At 42.8% G+C, this 21,519-nt stretch overlaps 1 protein-coding gene across 23 annotated transcripts in view; it reads left to right on the top strand.

The window, feature by feature from the left end:
- LPP (LIM domain containing preferred translocation partner in lipoma) overlaps positions 1-21,519 on the top strand; it is a 356,455-nt gene that overhangs the window by 194,364 nt on the left and 140,572 nt on the right. For all 23 annotated transcript variants that reach the window (XM_068953857.1, XM_068953865.1, XM_068953870.1 and 20 more), the window contains one exon: positions 2,658-2,780. In XM_068953857.1, coding sequence (XP_068809958.1) covers positions 2,658-2,780 — 123 coding nt within the window. The remainder of the gene's footprint in view (positions 1-2,657; positions 2,781-21,519) is intronic.

The following is a 21,519-nucleotide window of genomic DNA, read 5'->3' as shown; positions in this document are numbered from 1 at the left end:
TTGGGACCTAGGGCTTGGGTTTTATTCCAGAGTAATACCATAAAACTTTTATAGCTAAGGCATGATGAAGAGCATGAGAAGACGAATGATTTAACCCTCTCTTACTAAAGTTACTGTTGCAAATTCTACTCTTTTCCACTCAACAAACCTCTCAGTTGAAACTGGATTACTGCGTTCAAAGAAATGTGAGATTCTTGGAGCTGGGGAAGAGAAAGCAAGGAGAAATCTATCTTTGCAAGGATTGCAATTTCTCTGATGTACTAAAAGCCCAGTCCTGTCCCAATAGGCTCTTACAAACATTGGTAGCATTATTCGCTGGCACTGGCATACTGCATTGTGTCTAGCCTTTGCAGAATTGGGCTCTTAATCTATGTTGATTATATTTTAATTGAATAAATAAATCTTTTACAGATCCCAGAATCAATAGAGATGTTTCCATGCTTTCTCATTTTATTTTTCTAGGTTTCCTAAGGACATTTAACTTTTACAACCCTACAACTTGTTCGGCAGCATTTGCGAATCAGTTATTGCATAATTGTTCTGGGGCTTGAGAACCTGGGAATAACGTGGCATGGAAATGCAAACAAGCTGAAATGAAAGTGGCTGATTTTCTTATATATCACTGTCCTCTCTCTTCAGGGTTAGCACAGTCCCACACCTAGGGTAACAAACCCCAGTTTCATGGTCTCTTGTTTTATTCCTAGTTCACCTGTGACTTGCTGCATGGTTTATCACCTCACGTGTTGGGGCCTTGGGTGTCCTCCACATCTCTCCCCGCTTTCAGGCTGGCTTTTGACTGTTTAGCTTGAAAACTTTTGAGTGGAGCAATCTCAGTTTCTGTGTCTGGGCTGTGTTTTAGCACCACGATGGAGAAATCTGTGGCTGCCCTGTAGTTATTGTAGGCCGATAATTGAAGAATGGAGAAAAACCAAACAAAAGCCATGAAGTGCATTAGTAGTGAAAAGGAAATTGGACTTTTTCAGATTAAAAAATCTACGTACCTACAGCTATCCAGGAATACTGATCTGGGGTGATTCTTGTGAAAAGTATTTCTTTCCTGAACAATAGTTTGGATGGAAAATTTGTGCCTGGCTCTACAAATAAAATAGGTGGAAAAAAGGGGGTTTATAAGTAGTTTCTGACCTGACTCTCAGCCTTTTAAATGACATATTCTTGCATTAAGCATACTGGAGATTCCATTTTTGTGTTAGTCAAGCCAAATTTATTGTAACCCAATATTTAATAATCATTAGGAACTAATGAATGCCTTAGCACATATAAGCTTGGCAGATCAGAGCCTGCCAGCTTTGCATAGGCTGTCTGTCTTTGACCAACTTGCCATTTATGTGTCGAATTGATGACTGGGGAGTTTGTAAAACAGGTAATGATCTAGCGCTCCTGAAATGAAATTTAAGTAAAAACTGTCTGGAGCAGTTAGTGAGCCAAAGGGGAAGACTAATTTTCTGCTTGGAAAATTGAAGTAACTTGGTGAGAGTGAAGGCAAACAGAGCTGGGTTGTCTGTGGGGAAGTGCTGGTATAGTCTGAAGAGGCATTACAGTTACAATTAGGTGAGTTGTTGTATAATTTTTGAATATTCACTTTTGTTATTGTAACAGTTGTGCTGAAAGTGAGCTCTTCTGTACTGAGCTCTGTAGGTGCATGCACACAGAGAAGCTCTGTGTGGGGAATTTGCAGATAAGATAGATGTGGAAGAACGCAAGACAAATACTAGCTATGACTCAGGTTCAGAAAAGATTTAAATGTGCAACATTTCACATAGCTCAAGAAGTCCTGCTCCTGCACTTCCTCCAAGCATGGGCTGAGGCAAGCTGCGCAGCACCTATGTCACAGCTGGTGTGGGGCCTTAGCGGCTGGCGCGAGGCACAGTGCTGAGCCGACTTAGGCCACAGCAGCTACGGCCTCTCCGAATGCAGGATCCTGGGTGCAGTGGTGCCTTCAGATCACCCTGTGCTGCCCAGAGAGGAGAGGTGTGCTGGGGCGCACACACTTCTCATTCCTGCTGAAGTTCCTGATTTCCAAACCATGAAAACTTTTTGAGAAGGAAGGTGTTCTCCTCGCTTTGTGCACTGCAGCTGTGCTGATTGGGAAGTACAGCATGGAGTTCTTCCCTGCAGATTATGGACTGAGTTGGCTTTTCAGAAATGAAGCATGTGAAGGACTCCTCTTTTAAAACGATTATTCTAGCTGAGGTTGTAGTGCAGCCCTCTGACAATAGCTTGGGGATGGCACACTCTCCTGGGATGCTGGGATCTGGGATTTTGTTCTTTGCTTGGGTAGGCAGCGTCATGGCTGTTAAAATTCATGTCTCCTCTTCAAGTGGGTGTCCCTACCAGCCTGGGTCTAAGTGGGGCTGGGCTGTTTTGAAAACAGAGAGAATGGAAGATGCATTGAATCAATTCAAAGGGTCCTGAATGTAGGCTAATGGCTGCTCTGGAAGCAGAGGTTCCTGTGTAGTACCTCTCTTCCTAAGAGGTTATTTTGTGACTATTTACTGCAAATAGTATTTCAACGTTTGTCCATGCGAGCTGAGAGATATTGCTAGGGTATGGTAGCAGCTCCATTTGAGGACAGTTGGAAACCATGTGCCAGGCCAAGTGGTTTGAATAACTGGAATTCTTTTTCCTTCTTCTTTAAGGTGAATCCTGGTGGCAAGACCCTTGAAGAAAGACGATCCAGTTTAGATGCAGAAATTGACTCTCTGACCAGCATCCTGGCTGACTTAGAAAGCAGCTCTCCTTACAAGCCTCGGACTCAACAGGTTAGTGGTGCATTGCGTAAACTGAGAGTGGGAAACGGGCCAGAATCGACTGCTGGAGTCAATTTGCTAACCACTTGGTATTTGTTGAGAGCAGGCATGCCAGTTTGTCCTGATAGCATCCAGATGTGACAGTCAATGGGAAGGAGGGAGCAGCCGCTCTAAAGGGGGCACCAGTTCAAAAGCTGCAGTACCTCTGAGCGAAGGGCCTCTGATCGTGATTGTTAGATTGCTGCAGAGGTAGTTAGAAAAAAATACTTGCAAAAAATGGCATTTCTTTCTCCCTAAGTTTTGTCAACAATAGCTCGTGAATTAAAACCTACTTAGTTCACGAGTAATTTTACACATTTTCTTTGTTAACTTTTATCCGTCACGCTGCCAGAATGATCCAGATATCTGCATTTCAAGTTGTTTTCTTTTGTTTTTGTTGTCTAATCAGCGGCGATGAAGTGGTTTGGATCATAGCTCAGCTGTCAGGGTGTTTGGTAACCCAGCAAGACAGACTGGAATTCCCACTTAATCTTCTGTGTCTAGACAGGGACTGTAAGAGGTGACAGGAGCTCAGCTAATTTTTGTCACTAGTGTAGGTAATGCTTGAGTAGAGCTATCTAAGTTCTGGTAAGGTGTCATCTTTTTATTGTATGAAACGGTGACACCCCAGTGGCACTTTAAAAAGGGCAGTTCGTGAGATCTCTATGTTCATCCCAAACGTGTTTGTGCCTAGCTGTGCAGCTACTTCCCTTTCTCAAGACTGGTCTCATTTTTTATACGTACGCATATTTGTAGGTATGCATACAGCTCTATGCATATGTTGTCTTTGTTTGACCAATATCAGCTATAAAGCCCCAAAGCTTAAATGAACTGGAAAAGCAAGTTGAATGATACTGTGTGCGCCCGTTATCCCTATAGGCCATCTCTTTAGTTTTTGGCTCTTTTTGTTCTTTTCATTGTTACGTTTGTTGTGGGCAATTGAGAAACAATACTTTTTGAGCAGAACTGAAATAACGATCAGAGATAATTTACAGTTCCTGTTTAAGTATGTGAATGTTGACTTAGCAAAAATTGAGTTCAGTCAGATCTGTGCACTTCTGAAAACTCCAGCCCAGGCATCCACCTGCAAGCAGAGGCTCTGGCGTCTTGACCTACGTGATTCGTTTGCTTTCTGCAGAGACTTCCAAATAAACCTCTTTTTCATTCTAGATGCATATACACTGTTCTTGCATAAGCTTACAGACCTTGTAAACAGTCTGATTTGGGTCAGTCAGTCAAAATACAGCAGCAACATAAACCAGATATGATTTGGTCTTTTTCCCAGTGGATTTTTGTTGTTGTGATAAATGAGACAAGTTTTAACAGTGATTATGCTTATGTACAGTATCACATAGTCTGCATTCACTTTGTTTGTGTGGGCCAAACATACAAATGCACGCTGTTGTTGAGAAAGGCTTTATAGGAGCAAAACGCAATGAGAGAGTTAACTGGCAGTGATTTGTCCTACCTGTTTTTCTTTGCTGTGCCTGCATAGTCAGTGGCAGTGTTTCACAGACCTGTAACTTCTCTAATCACTTCACAGAGCTTTTGCAATTGTCTGACAGTACTGCAGACTTTCTCCTCTTACTTCCTTCTTTGAGATCTGCGACTGGGTAAATAGAATGTTTTTTCACTTTATTTTGTACCTATAGTATATCTATAAAAAATCACAGAGTTCAACTGCAAAGTTCCATAGGTTTATTTGAGTTGCTGTAGAATCAGAAGGCACAGCCCAAGTTGCTCCGGATTTGGTCCGACTTTTTAAGTGCGGTAACATCCAGGATCATGTGTGCTGCCAGGTGCATGCATGTTTGTTTATGTGGCTTTTTGCCTGCAGTTCTGGTGGGGGCTATGAATATTTGTCTCCCTGTGCCCAGGAATATCAGGACGCTATTTCCTAGCGTGTTTGTTACAATAGCTACATGTGACGCTACAGACAAAAAAAGCAAGATTTCAGATCTGGGACCAAATGCCACCTTTCTTAGTTCAGTTTGCCAGACTTTTCAGTATTAATTGGATAACGTAAATATGTCCCATGAAAAATACAATTACAGCAACTATTAACTATAGCCATTAGAAAAAGCAAATGCCGGAGTTGAATGTATCATCTGCTGTAATTAAAAAGTACTCAAACAAGTCCTTGAAGGGTGGAACTAGAATGCAAAGCTTTGATATTTTTCTTTGTTTGATCTGTACTAAGTATTAAACGTGGTGAGTCATTTGATGGTCTTATAGTAGGATAATAGATTAGGCTGCAAATTGTGAGGTACTTACTCAGAACATCAGCACATTTATTGGATTATACCTTAGCTGACCTTCCCAAATTTATCAGGATAATGGCTACAGATAGAAGAATAGAGTTACGACTTGTTTTCAGAGAAGGCTTTTCCAGTTGTGCCTATGGAGTTAAAGCATTATAATAATTTTGTTGGTATACCTTGCCCTTGGGGATACTCTTATTCTGGAATAAGAGAAATTTTATTGAACTCTTTCTTTTTTAAATTTTATCTTAAAATAGTTTAAAAGCAATGTAAACTAAACCGTGAAATAGTCCTCGCATGCTAGAGTAGGTGTTACACTGGGATAATGACAAGCAGTTTATTTAACATGCCCTACCTTTATCAGCATACATTCACACACAGGCAAGCTCTTGCGGTACTCTACATGAATTTAGGATTCCAGTGAGAGGCAGTGCAGTGGGAGGTGAACTCGAAGCAGAGGGATTATGCCCTGGTCAGCAGTTTTGGAAAGTCCATAATACTTTTCAGAATGAGGGATGTTGTTAACCCTTGATGTTCCCCCATGGCCATCAGACCTACTGTTGAAGACACGGATGAATGACCATCTCTAGACCATCTGAGGACGCTTATCTGGGCCTCACTCAGGTAGTGTTTTGCCACTATCACAGACGTGAGCTGGCATATAAATATGAAGCAGGGGAGTACTTCTTGTGTGCCAAACAGGAAATGAGGACATTCCCATGAGCTAAAATTGGCCACTGCTAATAGGGGACGAGGAGTCGGCAGCGCCCAGGTGGTACCTGGTGTTCCTGCCTCCTTTAGGGCAGCGGATCATGGGAGTGCCAAGCTGTAGCATCGATGGAGGGTTCACAGCTGTAGCATCGATGGAGGGTTCACCCAGGTCCTGCTAGATGCTTCCTGCGTCTTGGGCAAAGGCGGGAAGATGCCTTTGTCCTGCAAAGCTGTGTGCTGCCCTCTCCTCTGAAGTGATGAAGGAGAAAAGTGTTTTCTCAGCATAGATCTTTCATAGAGTGGAAGAGATCCTTCCTCCCCACAGAGGATGTCAACCTTATGGCAGCTTTGTCTGGAAGAGGTCCCTCTGTGAGTCTGCGTCGTCTGGTACCTCGGCAGGAGTCAACCTTGACGTCACTGAAGCTCAAAGTGAACGATTATCTCAGGCTTAATTTCTGATTAGTTCTTGTCTCTTGGTTGAGGGAATTATTGTGAGAGTCCTCTGCAGTGGAGACTTTCTAGGCATTGATAGTTTACTTCATATGGCCATCAACAGCGTGTGGGCAAGAAGCAGCTTTTGGTCATCATCACCTCAGCCCTGAGCTGAGCGCATGACTTGCAAGTGAAAGTCTCTCTGACTGAGTCACAGAAGCAACCAAAAGTGATTAAAATGCTGGATTTTTATTTCAAAATTACGCGTATCAAACACAGCAGAAAATCACAAGATTAAGTCGTCATCTTTAGCTGCAATGCAGCAGTGTCTAAGGATGTTTTTTGTCATGCAAGCTGGAAGGAGAGAGATCATGTTACTCAAATTTTCTGGAGGTGGAGTTTTAGAAAGGACCCAACAGCACTTGAGCTTGGGAATTTTGTGTGACCTTCCTGGAACTGCCTGTTCCAGCCTTGCTCATGCAGTGATTGAATTGGAAAAGGAAACTAACATGATATCAGAATTACTGACATTGCAGTGGCGTGTTAATAAATCAGCTTGCCTTAAGTCTTGTTTGAAGAACTGCAGATGCATTATGAGAAAATCTAATTAATATTTTCTCCCCATTTGGTAAAGTTTAGAAATGTTAGTGTGATATAAAAAGTACAGAGATTCTCTTGTGTAGCTGCAATGTGTTTTCTGTTTTACGAATAACACCTTCTAAATTGCAGTGACCCATTAGAAAATTGAAAGGTAGAAAACCCTTTTAGTAGTAAAAGTAGGTCATATAGGCTAGGCATTTAGGTACGTAACTTCCATGGATGGGAGCAGGGGCTATGCCTACCTTAACTGAATCCCAAGTAGGGGACTGGGTGGATGTTAGGGATGTATACCCTATTAGAGGGTATTTTCCTCAACTTAGAGTGGGGGTTTTTTTGTTGTTGTTTTTTTTTAAACTGTGCTGCTTAAATTTTGCTTAAGAGATGTGTGCAGCAAGGCCTTAACCAAAAAAGTGTGCCAAATTTCAGCCCAGAAAATAAATATTTACATTAAAAGGAAAAAAAGGAAAACTTTGTGACTGTAGAGAGAGAGCTTCCAACAGAGGCTGTGAAAATGAAATACTGGAAATAACAGCATATGAAAGCTCAGGGCTTTTTGTCCCTGCTGAGAATTTTGTATTGAATGCTGATTGCTTTGTTTGGTATCAGACACCCACATTCTGAAACTCTTGAGTTTTATCCTGAATTTCGTTCAGAGGGTCTGTTTGGCAGAATAGGACTTTGTGGGTTGTGTACAAGGTAATAAGATGTACCTGGTTGAAAAGTAATTAGCTTTTTTTTAAAGGTGAATACTGGGTGGCCAAAATTTACAGAGTGTTCAAATAGCAGAAAAGTGCTTTGATGGTCAAGATCAAATCTGCTTGTCTACAGCTCTTGGAGGCAGCATGATCCAGAAGGGACTGGGCTGTACTCAGGAGACCTGCTTTATTCCCAGCTAACACCACCATGCTAAATGACCTTGAGGGTAGCATTCCTGCTCTGCTTCCTCTCATAATCTCTCCTAGGTGTTTAGCTTGGCAACTGCTTCCGTGTAATTCGTGCCTTATTACCCGTGTGTCTAGCATTTAGCTGAAGGAAACCTTGGCCTGGGTTGAAGACCTTTAGGTAATGTGGTTGTACAAATAATTAAAAAAGAAAAAGAAATTATTTTTCTTTTTTCCAAATGGGGAAAATGAAGCCAGAGTTAGGTGAGGTACCTGAAGAGTCATGCCTACGTCTCTGCCTCAACATCATGGCTCCAGCCACTAGACACTTGCCACCACCAAAACTATCAGCCTAAATGAGTGAGAATGAGTTAGTTCAAAATATTACTGTGACCTGCAGAACAATACAAAATTAAATAAAATTAAAATACAAAATTAATGATACATTTTCATTATGCTCCAAACATACTAGGAAAGCAGTATTTTCTAATGTCTGGAATTAAAGAGGAATTCAAATGTTTGACAGCATCGGTTGTTATTCCATCACTTCTTTTGACAACTGGTGGGGGATAACAAAAGCGGTGGAAAGGAAATGGACATTATTTGCTTGCAGTGATAGGCCAGGATTGAACAGTTTCTGCTATAGAACTGGAAACCTTGAAATAAGACAAAATGTTCAGTGCTGAAGACTCCTAGGAGCATTTTTCCATGTGTATTTCTAATTTTAGTGCCCCATTTATATCTGTGCCAGGAAAGCACAGCTAAGAGTTCGGGTGTTTATCTTTGTTTACATGGAGCGGTATCTTCAATCATGAATGAAGCTGACTAGTCAGCAAAGGGAAAAGCATTCCCTAGCATAGAAGAAAGCTATGTGAGTGCTATTGGTTTGGGCTGGGGGATTGACATATGGGCTATGTAAAAACCAGGCTGCTAAAGCTCTCTTCAGATCAGCCCATGCAAATTTACTAGTCCGGGCTCCGAGTCTGATTTCCTTGTTCCTGTTATTTACCTGAACCTGGATTATTACCTTGGTATGCACTGGAAGAATTTTGCAAGAGCAATCCACAGAGTATTTGCTAGTATTTCAGTTGTGGTCAGAAATGGTTTTCTTTCTTTTAAGATGCAGTCAAATGGGAGGATGGAAGAAAATTTAGGGGTACAAGCAGATTAAGATTAATTTGGCAGGTTCAGAATTAATTTCCAACTCCCGTAGCATCTGTGTGACAAAAAGTTTGCGGTTTCTGAATTAGGGGGCTCAGTGGGATTTGGCGTTTTCAGGTGTTCAAAATATTGCTGAATCTTCTTCAGTGCAATTTGGACTGAAATTGGCTAAGCTTCTGCTGCCTTCAAATTTGATATTTGGGGTAAATGTAAGTTCCCAGGCCTCTCTCTGCTGGACTGAACACATTGAATCTGTGGTCATCTGTGCAGCTGTGTCAAAAGGATATTGATTCAAGCAGCACAGAGTGGTAGGTAGAATACAGCAGTGCTTTTCTAGTGACAAATTGCGCTCTGTAGTTTTTCATTTGAGGTAGGTGTATTTTACTGTGTGGCTTTTTTTAGAGCTCTTTTAGTTATGGGACAGCAAGGGTGCAATGAACCTTCCTGCAGAAGTATCAAGCCAAGAAGCATCCCCTGGTGCCCGAGAGAGCTCTAAAAGGCTGGTAACAGTCTGACTGTGCCTGCCTTTTAGAAGGACCATCCAGCTTCTTGCAGGGTTGCGGGTGCTGCATGAGATTTTCAGGGAAGGCTGTGAGCTGCCACTGCTTCTCCACAGGCTCAGGGTGGCTCGTGCATGGAAACTGAGGGGTGGCTGCGTCTTGCGGGGACGTGCCTGAGCTGGTGAGCTGCAGCTCTTGAAGCAGTGCTGCCGGGGCATTGGGGAGCTCGAGCAAGCTAGCACCCCCTGAAACGCTCTTCCTCCGGCAGGTCCCATCTCCAAAGGCAGAACAGCATGATTGCCTTGTGGGGGTGGTGGTGGTGGAGACTGTCGCAAGGTTAGTGCTTTCTAGGAGTGCGGCTGCGGGCGTGCAGCCATGCACATGAGAGGTGATGGGCACAGCCATTGGCTGCTTTCACGTTTATTTGGATTTAGCCTCTGCCTACGAGAAGAAGGATCTCCCTGTGCTCGTGGGCAGCAGCCGGCGCATGCAGCTAACCGATGCTGTTCTGATTAGCAGATGCTTGAATCGGTTGCATCTGTTGGTATATATTAAAGATTAATCCTTCTGATAAGAGCATGTCTGTTAAGACTTTTTAAAAAGTTTTCTGAGATCCCAGATTATCAGCTGGTCACAAATGAACAGGATAAGAGTGACCTTTGCAGGGTATTATTTCTTCCTGTTGTACTATCATCAGAGTGAAAATAAAGCACTCTAGCCCTGCTGTTTCTTTACTCTGATATATAATCAGATTTTCAGAAATCTTGATAGAGTTTACTTTCCCTTTTCTGCTTTCCTTTTTTTGCATCATTTGGGTTTTCTGCCTACGTGCTTGGCTACAGCTTTAGATGACAACTACTGTTGAATATATTGGACTTTAAAATCTATGCAGGCATCTCAAATTTGTGTGTGGATAAACATTTACTTTGGGAACTGTGATAAAAAGCAAATAGTACCTCATGATTTGATCTTTTTTTTCCTTCTACATTCATGATTATTTTATTGCGAGCTGCTGAGAGCCGGGCTCTTACTTTCTAAAGCTGTTCAAGGCCTTCTACCTATTGTTAGGTTTTGTTTTCTGTCTTTTTCCCCACAGTGGCACCAAGCTGCTGTATACCATCATCTCAGGAAGTCTGTCATCATTTCCCTGTCCTCAGTTTTTGGCACTTGCATTAGATTGGCACTTGACTCAAAGGGCCTCAGAGCACTCACTTCAGAAGCCATCCATGTGTATGGGTGGCGAAATGCGGTCACCTCTGGGGCAGAGAATTGCCTGTAGCTGGGACACGACCTCTGCTTGTGTCCTTGCACGGGTCGATGCATCTGAGTGCTTCGGCAGCGGTAGGTTTACCACCACCACAGCCCTGTGAAATACGGAAGTATTTGTGCTGTTTCACAGGTGAGGGAGCAACCGAGGCGCTAAGAGGTCAGATGACTTGTCTCGCTTGTGCAGTGGTCACTAGAGGAGCTGAAGCTGGACCGCTGGCACCCACGACACTGTCAGAGGTGTACAGCGCTGTGTTGAATGGGAGGGCAGGGAGCACTTGGACACCTCTCCTGCAGCACTGAGAACATCTAAGGGGTGGGCAGACGCCCCTCCCTCTGTCCTGGAGTGTCCTGGAGGCAGAAGCAATAGCAAGCATTATATTTCTTCTGACTGAAGTTGTTCAGAGATGCTTAATGCTTGGCTATAGTTCAGGATTTTGTGATCTACAGGCTTGCTATAATAGCTTGATAGTAAATCCTGAAGAATTCAAACCCCTAGGCCCAGAGAACTGTGATGTGTCAGACCTGTATCATCACTTTCTGATCTCACCAGGACTTTAGAAGTAGGAAGCTGTTTTCCTTAGCTGGAAAGGCTGGAAAGAAGTTTATAAAATTGAGCTTAGTCCCATGGAGCAAGTCAGTGAATTCTCCGAGTGTGCATGAGTGATACGAGTCCATAGGAAGCCGCTCTCCTTCATGCTGCCCAGTGGAAAGGAGCAGCCTGGTACGTTTGGAAATGAAAGCACGGCTGACTAATGTAGCGCCCGACAGCGTTCCCCCAGGGCGCTGGCCTGTGTGGGTGATGATGGCAGGGATGCGATCCGGCCTGCCGCGTGCCCCAAGGTGCCTTCCCAGTTCCCAACCTCTCCTGCTTCTCCCTGTGCTTTGCCATCTCCCCCCGCAGGGCATGGTTGCTTGTGCAAACCTGCCATGAGGTGATGTGTGGGCCCTACAGGGAAGACAAGGCGGCAGAAGGGGAATCTGCTGGATCCCATTTGCTGGAAACCCAGGGAGCTGAATCAAATCCATCCAGGCCACAGCTGTGTCTTACGGGCTCAGTGCTTTGCTGTTCCATGAGCTTATGAGAGTGGAGCGTGTGGTGGCTCATGCCCAGCACAACTGGAGGGGTTTCTGCTATGTAACCACTTTGTCTTTGGTGCATCCCCTTCTGGTCAGCTCTCAGCTCCCTAAAAAAAGGTGCAAAAAGAGAATAGTCTTTGAGCGCTCTCAAATGCAGAGCTAAAGATGGGCCCTTCCCTTTCTGAGCGTATGCTCTCAAGGGCTGGGGAGGAGGGACCCAAGCAAGTGCTTGTAGGGGACCGAAGGCTGGCTGCAGTGTGGCGCCGGTTGTGCTCTCCCTGGCCCACTGGCTCGCCCATCCGCGCATATGCACACCAAGTGCCGAGCCTGCTGCAAAGGCAACCTGAACTGCTGCTGTTCTGTATTGTGCCCTAACCAGGATCCCTGGCCTGAAACAGAGGTTGTTTGGCTGACATGCACAGATGAATGCCAAAGCTAATACTGGGCAAAGAATGGAAGCAGGAGAGGCAGTTAGGAGAGGTAAGGAAGGAGAAGAGGAAGGGTCAGAACCTGCGCAAGATATAAGATACGAGTCCATAGGAAACAAGGCTTCCTTTGTTCTGCTCTTTATGGTTTCTGTTGCTTTTGTGTTGACTGTTTCTGTTCTTTGCACACTAGGAACCAGCTGCGCTTCCCTCCCTATTAGGGAAAGGAAATCGTTCCGAGCCAAAGGAACAACACATCAGCTTACAGAAACACCTGCGCAACAATGCAGCAGTTGGGACTTTGTTTCCCACTGTGACCTGGCCTGGGCACCTTCCTCATGCCCTTCCCACTACAGTGAGCAGTGACTTTTTGAGCACACCAGGGCAGGCAATTGTATCTCAGATTCACTGCTTCTGGGCTAACAGCAGGGACTTTGGGCAGCACCCACAGATTGTGTAGTTTGAGTTTGTCACTGTTGAATAGAGTAGACTTAGATAGGAGGAGTGAATTGCAGAGAAGAGGAAGCATTAGCTTCATAGTCACCTCTTAGGTCACGTTTATCTGGAGACTGGTATAGAGACTCCCGACATGAGTTCCTCTTGAGTTGCACTATTTAAAAGAGGGGGGCAACTAACTTCTACAGTTGTTGCAGTTTCTAAATACATTTTAAAGGTGAAGGTTGAACATATTGGGGAGTCCTAGCCTTTAAAATGCGACCTTCAGAAGTTTATCTTGATTGCTTCCTGGGATCCATTCATTAGAGCATTTGCAGTTTTTCCTTGCATTTATCTTGTAACGCTCTAAAGAAGGAAAGACTCGATTCTTCTACTGTTTTGCAAATGGAAAGCTGAGGCACAGAGAGACTGTGTCGTCCACTGTGATACAATAGTTTGAATGCGTATCTGTGATGTTCTGGGATGGTTTTGTCATTCACTGGCCCATCGTGTCTTTCATGGTCTATCCTACTGGTGAGAGAGGGCCTCTCCTGGGAGCCCTTGCTATATAGACCAAAGGCAGAACAGACCCGTTTCCAGCCTTGTTTCAGGTGAGGTAGAAAGAGTACTGTCTGGAAGAGTCTAGTGCCCTACAGAAAAGTTAAGACTTGGCCATGCAGTTTCTAAGTTAGACCCTGCTACCAGTGCATAAATAAACGTGATACATTTATAGCCTGAACATATCTCAGGATTGTTGAAAGATGTTTCCAGTTTAGAACCGTTAACCATTAAGGTAAGAGGCAGATGCATCTGTGGACAGTTTAAGGGGCTGTGTCTATATTTTCTCTTATTGATTGCCTTTTGCCTTCCTGTCTGGAACTTTTTGAGAGAGATGACTGCGGTGCTGAGATGCATTGTCCCTTTCTATATATTAAAGCTACCTCAGCCTAAAAAAAAAAAAAAAAAACCTGAAAGCTATGAATTGATAGATCCTTGCTATAGCTCTTCAAATAACTGTAAATTACTCCAGGCTACTACAGTTTCATTGTAAGGAAGTTCCTTCCTTGACTCAGACTTTTTTTTGCCTCACAGTAAAAGGCAATTAGGTGACGTACATATCGTGGCTTGGAAGCACTTGCAGTTTTCTCAGCCTTATGTTGTGAACTTTTGCTCAATAACAGGCTTGTGGACTGTGTCACTGTGCCTATGTTAGCATATATTATCACCATATGGTGTTTCAATAGTGAATAGAGACTTCTGTGAGTATGTAAGAGAAGATGGAATGGAAAAAAAATTTACAGCAAAATAAATCTAACCCTGCTACTTCACAGCTGAAAGTAAGAGCTCTGACTGACTGCTGTTTCTACAGGGAATGATATTACTGTCTTCTCCCACAGATTTAAAAACACAAAAACAAACAAAAAATGGACCTGGCCAGAAAATGAGATTTTGATGTACTTGTTTACTTCTGCCATTGTTTAGCAGTCTGAAACTGGTTCCTCCATGCCCAGGCTTCCAAGGTATTCTATGTCCTACAGTGAATTCTGCACTTGGAAAGTGAAAGTCTCATGTGGACGAGCGGAGCAAGAGCAAGTTGTGCAGTTTTTATGGCACTATATGTGTAAGGACAGATGGGATCATTGCAATTGTCTTTTCTGGTTGTTAACATAACCCAGGGCAACAATCCTGATATCTTGTCCATAAATAGCATTGGAGTTTATCTTTGGATTGGTGAGAGACTGTGGGTGTGTTACCCGCTTTGGAGTGTTTTGTAAGAAGTTGATGAGAGCCTGTTGCTGTTCTGAGAAACTCAAAGCCACAAGGAATTGCTATCTGGCACCTCAGCAATGCTCCAGTCATCCTGGGGGCAGAGGGAGGCAATTTTGATTCCCTGTTCCAAAACCATTTAGTCATCTTAGGAGGAACAATTCTGTTTCCATCCGGCAGAAAGCCAGGATACACATGTATCCTGTTCAGGCTCATGTCATGATTATCAAGAGGGGAGGAGGAGGTGTCGAGGTTGATGACTCTGCTGGTCTGAAGAAACACCAGCAGGGAACTCTTCATTACACATGACAGCTCTACAGTTAAGACTGTTTTGTAGCCCAAAAAATCATGGATAAGTGACTATTGTTCAGTTGGGATTCTTTGAGGGCTATACAATTCAGCAAGGAGAGAGTATAAATACTGTATTGACCTCTATTTTTTTTTCTGGAAACATTTTAACAGAGACTGCCTCAGAAGCTAGTGTCCCAAGCGCGAGGCTGGGGAACGAGGTGGCTGTGAGGGTCAGAGTGTTTTATGAGGCCTCAACAATAGAGAGCTGTTATCATGCCCAAGCCAGCTCTTGCCATTTAACATGAAAAGCCACAGCGATATCATGTGGCAGATGCAGTCATTAGGTGCTTCTTTAGGGTAGGTCTAGACCACTGTTAGGTTTTGGAGGTATGTGAAGGAGCCAGCACCCCAAAACAGAGCTCTATAACACTGGAAATCTTTAAACATTTTAGTTGTTCTGGCTAGACTTGCCTTTTACAAGACTTGGCTTTGACACTGTTGAGTAATGTGGTCATTTCTAACTAATGGCAATAAAACTTTAGAGAACACCTGCTGTTTCTATATTGAACATATGTGTGCATGCTCATGTAAAATCACAAATGCATGCAGAGAACTGAGAATACAATTTACATTTGGCGTCTTTCCTACAAATTGTATTTTAGAACACTTTAAAGTCTTCCTGTAAATGAAATCATTTCAGAATCAAGCTCATTAATAAAGAGAAGGAGATGAAGTAAGATACAAAGGCAAGGAAGGAAAAAGAGCTTTTTATTTAGTTGGGGTTTTTGTGTTGTTTTTGCTTTGTTTTAAAGGTAAAACAGCCATTTGATGAGTTCAATCCTTTGCTGAGTGTACTCGTCGTTATGTCAGGAGGACGTGTGGACAACTTCAGGAGACTGTCTGCATGATAGGAACTGCAGGGAGCCGAAAACTAGATGATGGGCTGATAGCTTAGCAAGTATAGATGGAGGGAACATTTGAAGATACCTAGCTCTTCTGCTCATGAGCCAGTGCTGGATTATCCCCTATAATCAGTAGTTTCCCCAGTCTGATTTTAAATAAATTAAATATAAATAATTCATTGCTTTCTTTGGGTAATTATTTCGGACTGGAACGTATACAGCTGCTAAGAGCTATTTGACTTGAGCGTTTCCTTCCTTAATTTAATCTTCTTGTTCTGAGTGACACTTAATATATGTGTATACACATGTGTACTCATACCATGTGGATGTACTCACTTCCTGTGCCATATGTATGCATGCAGGAGCTTTAAATTCCCCAGTACAAAGCTATAATAAAAGGACTGACAGTCTGGATCTGTAATATGCCTGACCTGACAATTAAGCAAACTTATTACTGTATCAGCCTGCCAGATGGATCATATACTCATGACGTAACGTGTATTGCTTCTGAATGTATTGGAGTGCAGTTTCCTATTTTATGTTTGTTGTGCTGAAAAAAGGAGAGAGAGGGAAGAGACATTTTTATTTGAACTCAGCCCACTCATTTCAAGTGTGTTTAATGATAGCAATATGTGACAGATAAAATCCTAGGCCCTCGTCCATGTTTATTTTAATTTCAAGCAATAGGGAAAGATGGAAGAGATAAAATTACAGACTGAAAAGGTCTCTGTTGTAAAACAGAAGCTTGAGCCCTGAAGGGGTTTTGCTTGCTGTACTCTGCAGGACTCTCTGAGGTACCAGTCACAGCTTTACCTGGTAGGAATTTGGGGTTTCAGTCCTGAGAAAGGTCGGACTGTTTGGCATCAGCTTCTCTAGTTGTTGTCTCTGAGGTGACTAAAGACAGTATGGCTGTACTGAAAGAGAGGAGGAAAGAAATATTTACTCCAAGGCATCTGCCACCAACTTGGACTTTCTTTTAATGTAATCTCACCTGGAACCTGAAAAGGAGGCAAGCTTTTCTCAGACCTGCATTGTAGAAGTGTCCCTGAGACTCCCAGATCTGTCACCGGCTTTTGTGTAACTTTGGTTGAGCCATTCGGTATCTCCAGGCTGTACTACTACTTCTGTGAAATAGAGGTAAAAATATTTCTTTGCCTGCCTACTCAGTGTAAGCTGTTTGGGTGAGTATTCAGTACCTGATGCAATGAGGATGTGTAAATAATATTATTCTGTGATGCTGATCTGGACCTCAGCAGTCTTCAGGGCTGGTCTGCACTGCTACTGGATTGGGATATATTGTCTCTCTCCAAGGCTTATGCCAAGCAGGAGGTTGAAAATTTATTCAGCTATTTCACTTTTCTGCATGGCTAAACTGGCACCACGAGCAACAAAGTAGGTGTCAATTTGTCTCCTTGAAATACTTACCAAGGTGCTTTTGTCCATTTTGAAGCTATTTTTTTTTTCTTGAACAACTTAAGACCTCCCTGTACATCCAAACCAAGCCCCTCACTCTGCTGATACACCTCTGAGAAGCGGTAAGCTCACAATTCAGAGGAAGATGAAGGAGATCCTCTTGTTTTGTAAAGAACCTCTGACTCGTTTCCCAGGTGGGACATCGTTCCCAATGACAGGGAACTATTTCTGAGGAGAGCTGCAGTATGAAGGTACAAGGGAGGTAGTGAAGCTTTGTGCTCAGAACTAGCATCTCCCTGGGAGTTGTATTGTCTTGTAAGGACGTACCAGTGCACCAAAACTGGTTCCATCACATGTTGTTGACTTGGCTTCCATTACTTGGACTTCTCAACGCAGAAGAGATTGCAGTTTCAGTTCATCTGAAGACTCTCCCTTAGGGATTTTTTAATATCTTCTTTTTCTGCCAAGTTTTCTTGGACGTCTTAAATGCTGGCTTTTGTGAGGGAATCAGCTTCCACTCTGGCTTGGTGCCTTCCATTAAAGCATCAGTATCCTGCTTCCTGGACTTGGATAAATGCTTTTGTAATGTCATAGCACCTTATAGTCTGCAACTGAGCCTGGAGGGAAGTCACATCTTGAGTGCACTCAATCAAGTATGTTTTGTCCCAGCTCATATCATCAGCGTGTTTGTTTACTCCTGCTTTTTCAGGGGCAGAAATAGCACAAGTCTGGGTTCTAGAAAAATGCTCTGCCTGCATCAGAAGTTGGAATTTGAGCCTTGTTTCTTCAGTATCTTTCTGTCAGGCATCACGGTATGTAGGCCTAAAATTAATAACCCAAGATAGTCCATCCTGGGTCAGAGGAATGGTCACTCCAGCACAATGTCCTTCCTAGTGAATCTCAAGGAAGAGGGTGGCAAGTATATAGCAGTACTGTCCCAGAATGTTTTCCCTTTATCCAACAATTTGCAGTTCATAGATCTACTCAGTCAGAAATGGTGTGTTCAATAGTTGTGTTTTTTTCCCTGTCAAATCATCCAATTGCTTTATGAACTCATGTAAGCTTCTGCAGTTTAAAGCATCCCGTGGCAAAGGAGTCCCGTGGCTTTATTTACTGGATGCTGTGCAAAGAACCACCTCCTCCTTTGTGCTCTCACTAGGGTTAGTTCATGCCCCTTCGTTCTAGCACTGGAAGAGACAGAACAATCATTCCTCCTTTCTGTACCACTCATAATTTTATAGATCTCTACCAGATTGCCTCTTAGTTGTCTCTTTCCAAGACTGAAGTGTCTTGGTATACTTAATTGTTTTGAGGAATCCGTAACATTTGTTTGCATTATCCGTTTGTTTCTGATCAGTAATTGCTATTAACTAGAAACTGGAGACTCTCAGGTTTGAATGCCAGGCCGACAATGGAAATGGCTCCTTGACGTGTGTTATTGCCTTTATTGTATGCTATTAGCTTGTTCAGAAGCAATGGATTGAAACCACAGTTAAGGGTAGATTTTTGTGTCTAGTGAAGTCTGTGACTTTGTTCTTTGACTTTCTTTTCCAAGTAACTTTTCCAGTGCCCTGTTTTTTCAATGTCTTTTTCAGTCCTTGCAGAACTAAACGCTTTGTCTGGGTTTTGATCTCTTTGACTGGATTTTTGCATGATGGTTTCTAAAGGCAGTATCCATGGGCACTTCAATGCTCCCAAATACCAAGTGGTAGGAGAGATGCCTGGTGACCCTATTTGTCACCAGAAGTCTGATGTAGCCACAGTATCTTGCAAGCAGACTGGGGCCATTGTGTTCTCTTCCCTTCTGCATCTCTGGTACGTCCCTCGTATTTTCAGCAAGATTTTCTACTGCTCTAGCATTGCGTTTCCCATCTGTAAGGCAAAGATGGTAGTAATCACCTCTATCCCCTAGCTGTCTGACCTTAGAAAACATTTTCAGATCTTCAGCTGAAAATTCTTCTGCAAGCACAAAATATCTTGGTTTTGCCAGTTTATGTGAAAACTGTCTCTTGCAGTGAAAAATCAATATATCAAATACTTCTATTTTATATAAGGGAATTCAGCATCAGACTCTTCCAAATGAGTTAGTTAATGTTTCATATCATAGATTATGTGATGTTAATTTAATTTAAGTTCTGTGGAGAGAAGAAAATGTTCAGCATACTTTTGTGCTTTATGCTATGATTTGATCAGTGTGTGAGTAGTCTAGAGGATCTTAACTTTTAGAAACATCTAAGAGTTCAGTACATTAGAGATGAATAAGATATGTACACAAACATTTGTGCTTTTACTGCTAAAGAGAAATTAAAGCATGAGCCTTTTGGGGCTGAAATAACTAGCAGTTCTCAAGCTCTTTTTCTGTCTTCCAGTATTCCTCTGTTCCAGCCAGTATGAATCTAACGTGCGCTGCATTATTTTACTGCTTTAACATGGAGACCTGTAGAGACAGTGAAAGCCCTGTATAGAAGGTATTGCATAGTGAGGGAGGGAGCCCAACAAAGCTAATTGTGCAGGCACTCCCACTCTATTACCCTTCAGAGAAATTGAGCCTAACATTCTGCTCTTAAGCTCGTTAAACTGTTCTTTTTGGGTGCAAGGATCTTATTTAGGGAATGAAATAGCTACACAGTGTAATCAGAGTGGGAATTGGAGCAGATCATTATATTTACTCATTTGATTAGCCATAAAATAGCTACTGAAGTCCCCATTTTAAATCTGCTTAGCAATTGTGCAGCAGTGCAAACTGGGTGTTCTAATTAGAAAAGAAAAAAGATTGTGGTTTTTTTTTTATAAGTAACAAATATATAAACACGCACACATTGTGATCCTCTCTATGTTAATAACCTCTTCCCTGTGGGTGTTCTTGCTCCTAATTCTTTGCTGTCTGCTTCCGACTGCAAAGAAAAGGGGAATAAAAGCTTCTACATGTCTACTTTGGAAGGCATGAAGTCTTGAAATGAAAAAGCAGCCAGAGAGGTTTGGATTAGCTATTAGGATAAAACTAGTGGGGGAAGAATAGGTAACGCTCAAAAACAAAGCATTACTGGAGGATTTTTAGGTCAGGTTAGGCAAGCATCTGTCAGGAAGAGTTCAGTCAGTCTTACTGTGAGGGAGAGGAGTGGACTGACCCACCTCTCAAGGTCCCTTTTGGCAGCTATTTTCTCTGATTTTGCAGGGAAACTTATGGTAAGATTTGCTTAAGAAAGTTAAGGAAATATATCATCAGTAGATTGTCTTTGAGCAGTTTCCATTCCCCAAAGGAGCTACAGTCTCAGGAGTGCTCGGCCACAGGCAGCACGCGGCCTTCCCATGAGCTACAGAGACCTGCAAGTCCTCAGCTGCCTTGCAGTCAACTGACAGCCTTGGTGCACTGTGAGCAGCTGAGGATACCCTGCTTTCTCTCTAAGAATAATTCTGTGTCCTGCCACTGATCGGCCCATAAAGGCTTGGAAATGAGCCATTACTGAAGGTTTCATTTTCTGGCTTGCTTTGCAAATCTGAGGGACTGGAAAAACGGAGCAGATGTTCTGAAGACAGCAAGCTCTCTAGCCACTGGTTTCCCTGTTCCAAAATGGTCATCATCATAATGTTTCTCAAGTATGTAATATGCCTTTAGGAAACTAAACAGCTGCAAAAATAATTCCGATTTGTTTTTTCTGACTTTTTTCTTTTTTAATGTTTGTTTTGTACCAACATGAAATAGCAAAATAACCTTAGTTACAAAAAAGAAACTTGTGTTTTGAAGGTGTTAGGCTATATGGGGAGCAAAGACATTTGTCAAGTGTGCATTGCGCTGCTTTTCTTTGTGGGTCACTGAAAAAGTCATGTTAATACTGAATATAAGTGGATCGTTCCTGTAGTGTTGTCTGTGAACGGCAAGGCCTTTGGGCAGCGAAGCAGGTCAGAGTGGGGGCTTCAGCATTCCATGAAATAATGAAATAATTATTTGGCCTGGTGACTTTTTTGGGAACAAATTCTACGGTATTTCCTTTCTGGTCATTGATTTAACTGACACCTGGGATTACCACTTGCGAAATGCCAGAAATCCTGCTGGGTTGAGAAGTCATCTCCAGAGAAGCTCAGAGCAGTCCTTTCCAGAGATGCACTGGGGACCTAAAGGAAACCGTCTCAGGGAAACCAATACTGGCACTGGCTGTTCAGCACCTGTTCTGCTGAAAGAAGGCATTGGTCTCTGGAGTTGGTGTTCTGGCGTCGTTCCACAGCAATAAATTGTGTAAGCAGGAGGTGGGAGAGAGGAGAAAAAAAAAAAAAAAGGAGGGGGGAGGGGAAGATCCATTAGGCCCAGCATACTCAATGTAACTTCATAGCTTCATAGCCAAGAGAACAAGCACCTAACCATAAGGAGATTAGAAGCATACTGTAAATTTTAATGAACACCTAATTCTCTTTTTAATGTGGCTGAGACACCTGCAATTGGATGTTATAGCAATTGGTTGCACTGCATTGCTATAACAGCCTCAGGGCCCACCTGGTGGGCAGGAGCGGTAAGGTCCGAGGAGAGGATGCATGGTTCAGTTTCCACTTGATTGTGGCAGAGCAGATATTTAAGGGCTTTTTCTGAAGTGC

Source organism: Struthio camelus, chromosome 9, assembly GCF_040807025.1.
Source record: "Struthio camelus isolate bStrCam1 chromosome 9, bStrCam1.hap1, whole genome shotgun sequence".
Classification (NCBI taxonomy): domain Eukaryota; kingdom Metazoa; phylum Chordata; class Aves; order Struthioniformes; family Struthionidae; genus Struthio; species Struthio camelus.
The sequence above is the reverse complement of the archived record's forward strand: the minus strand, read 5'-3'. Positions and strand labels throughout refer to the sequence as shown.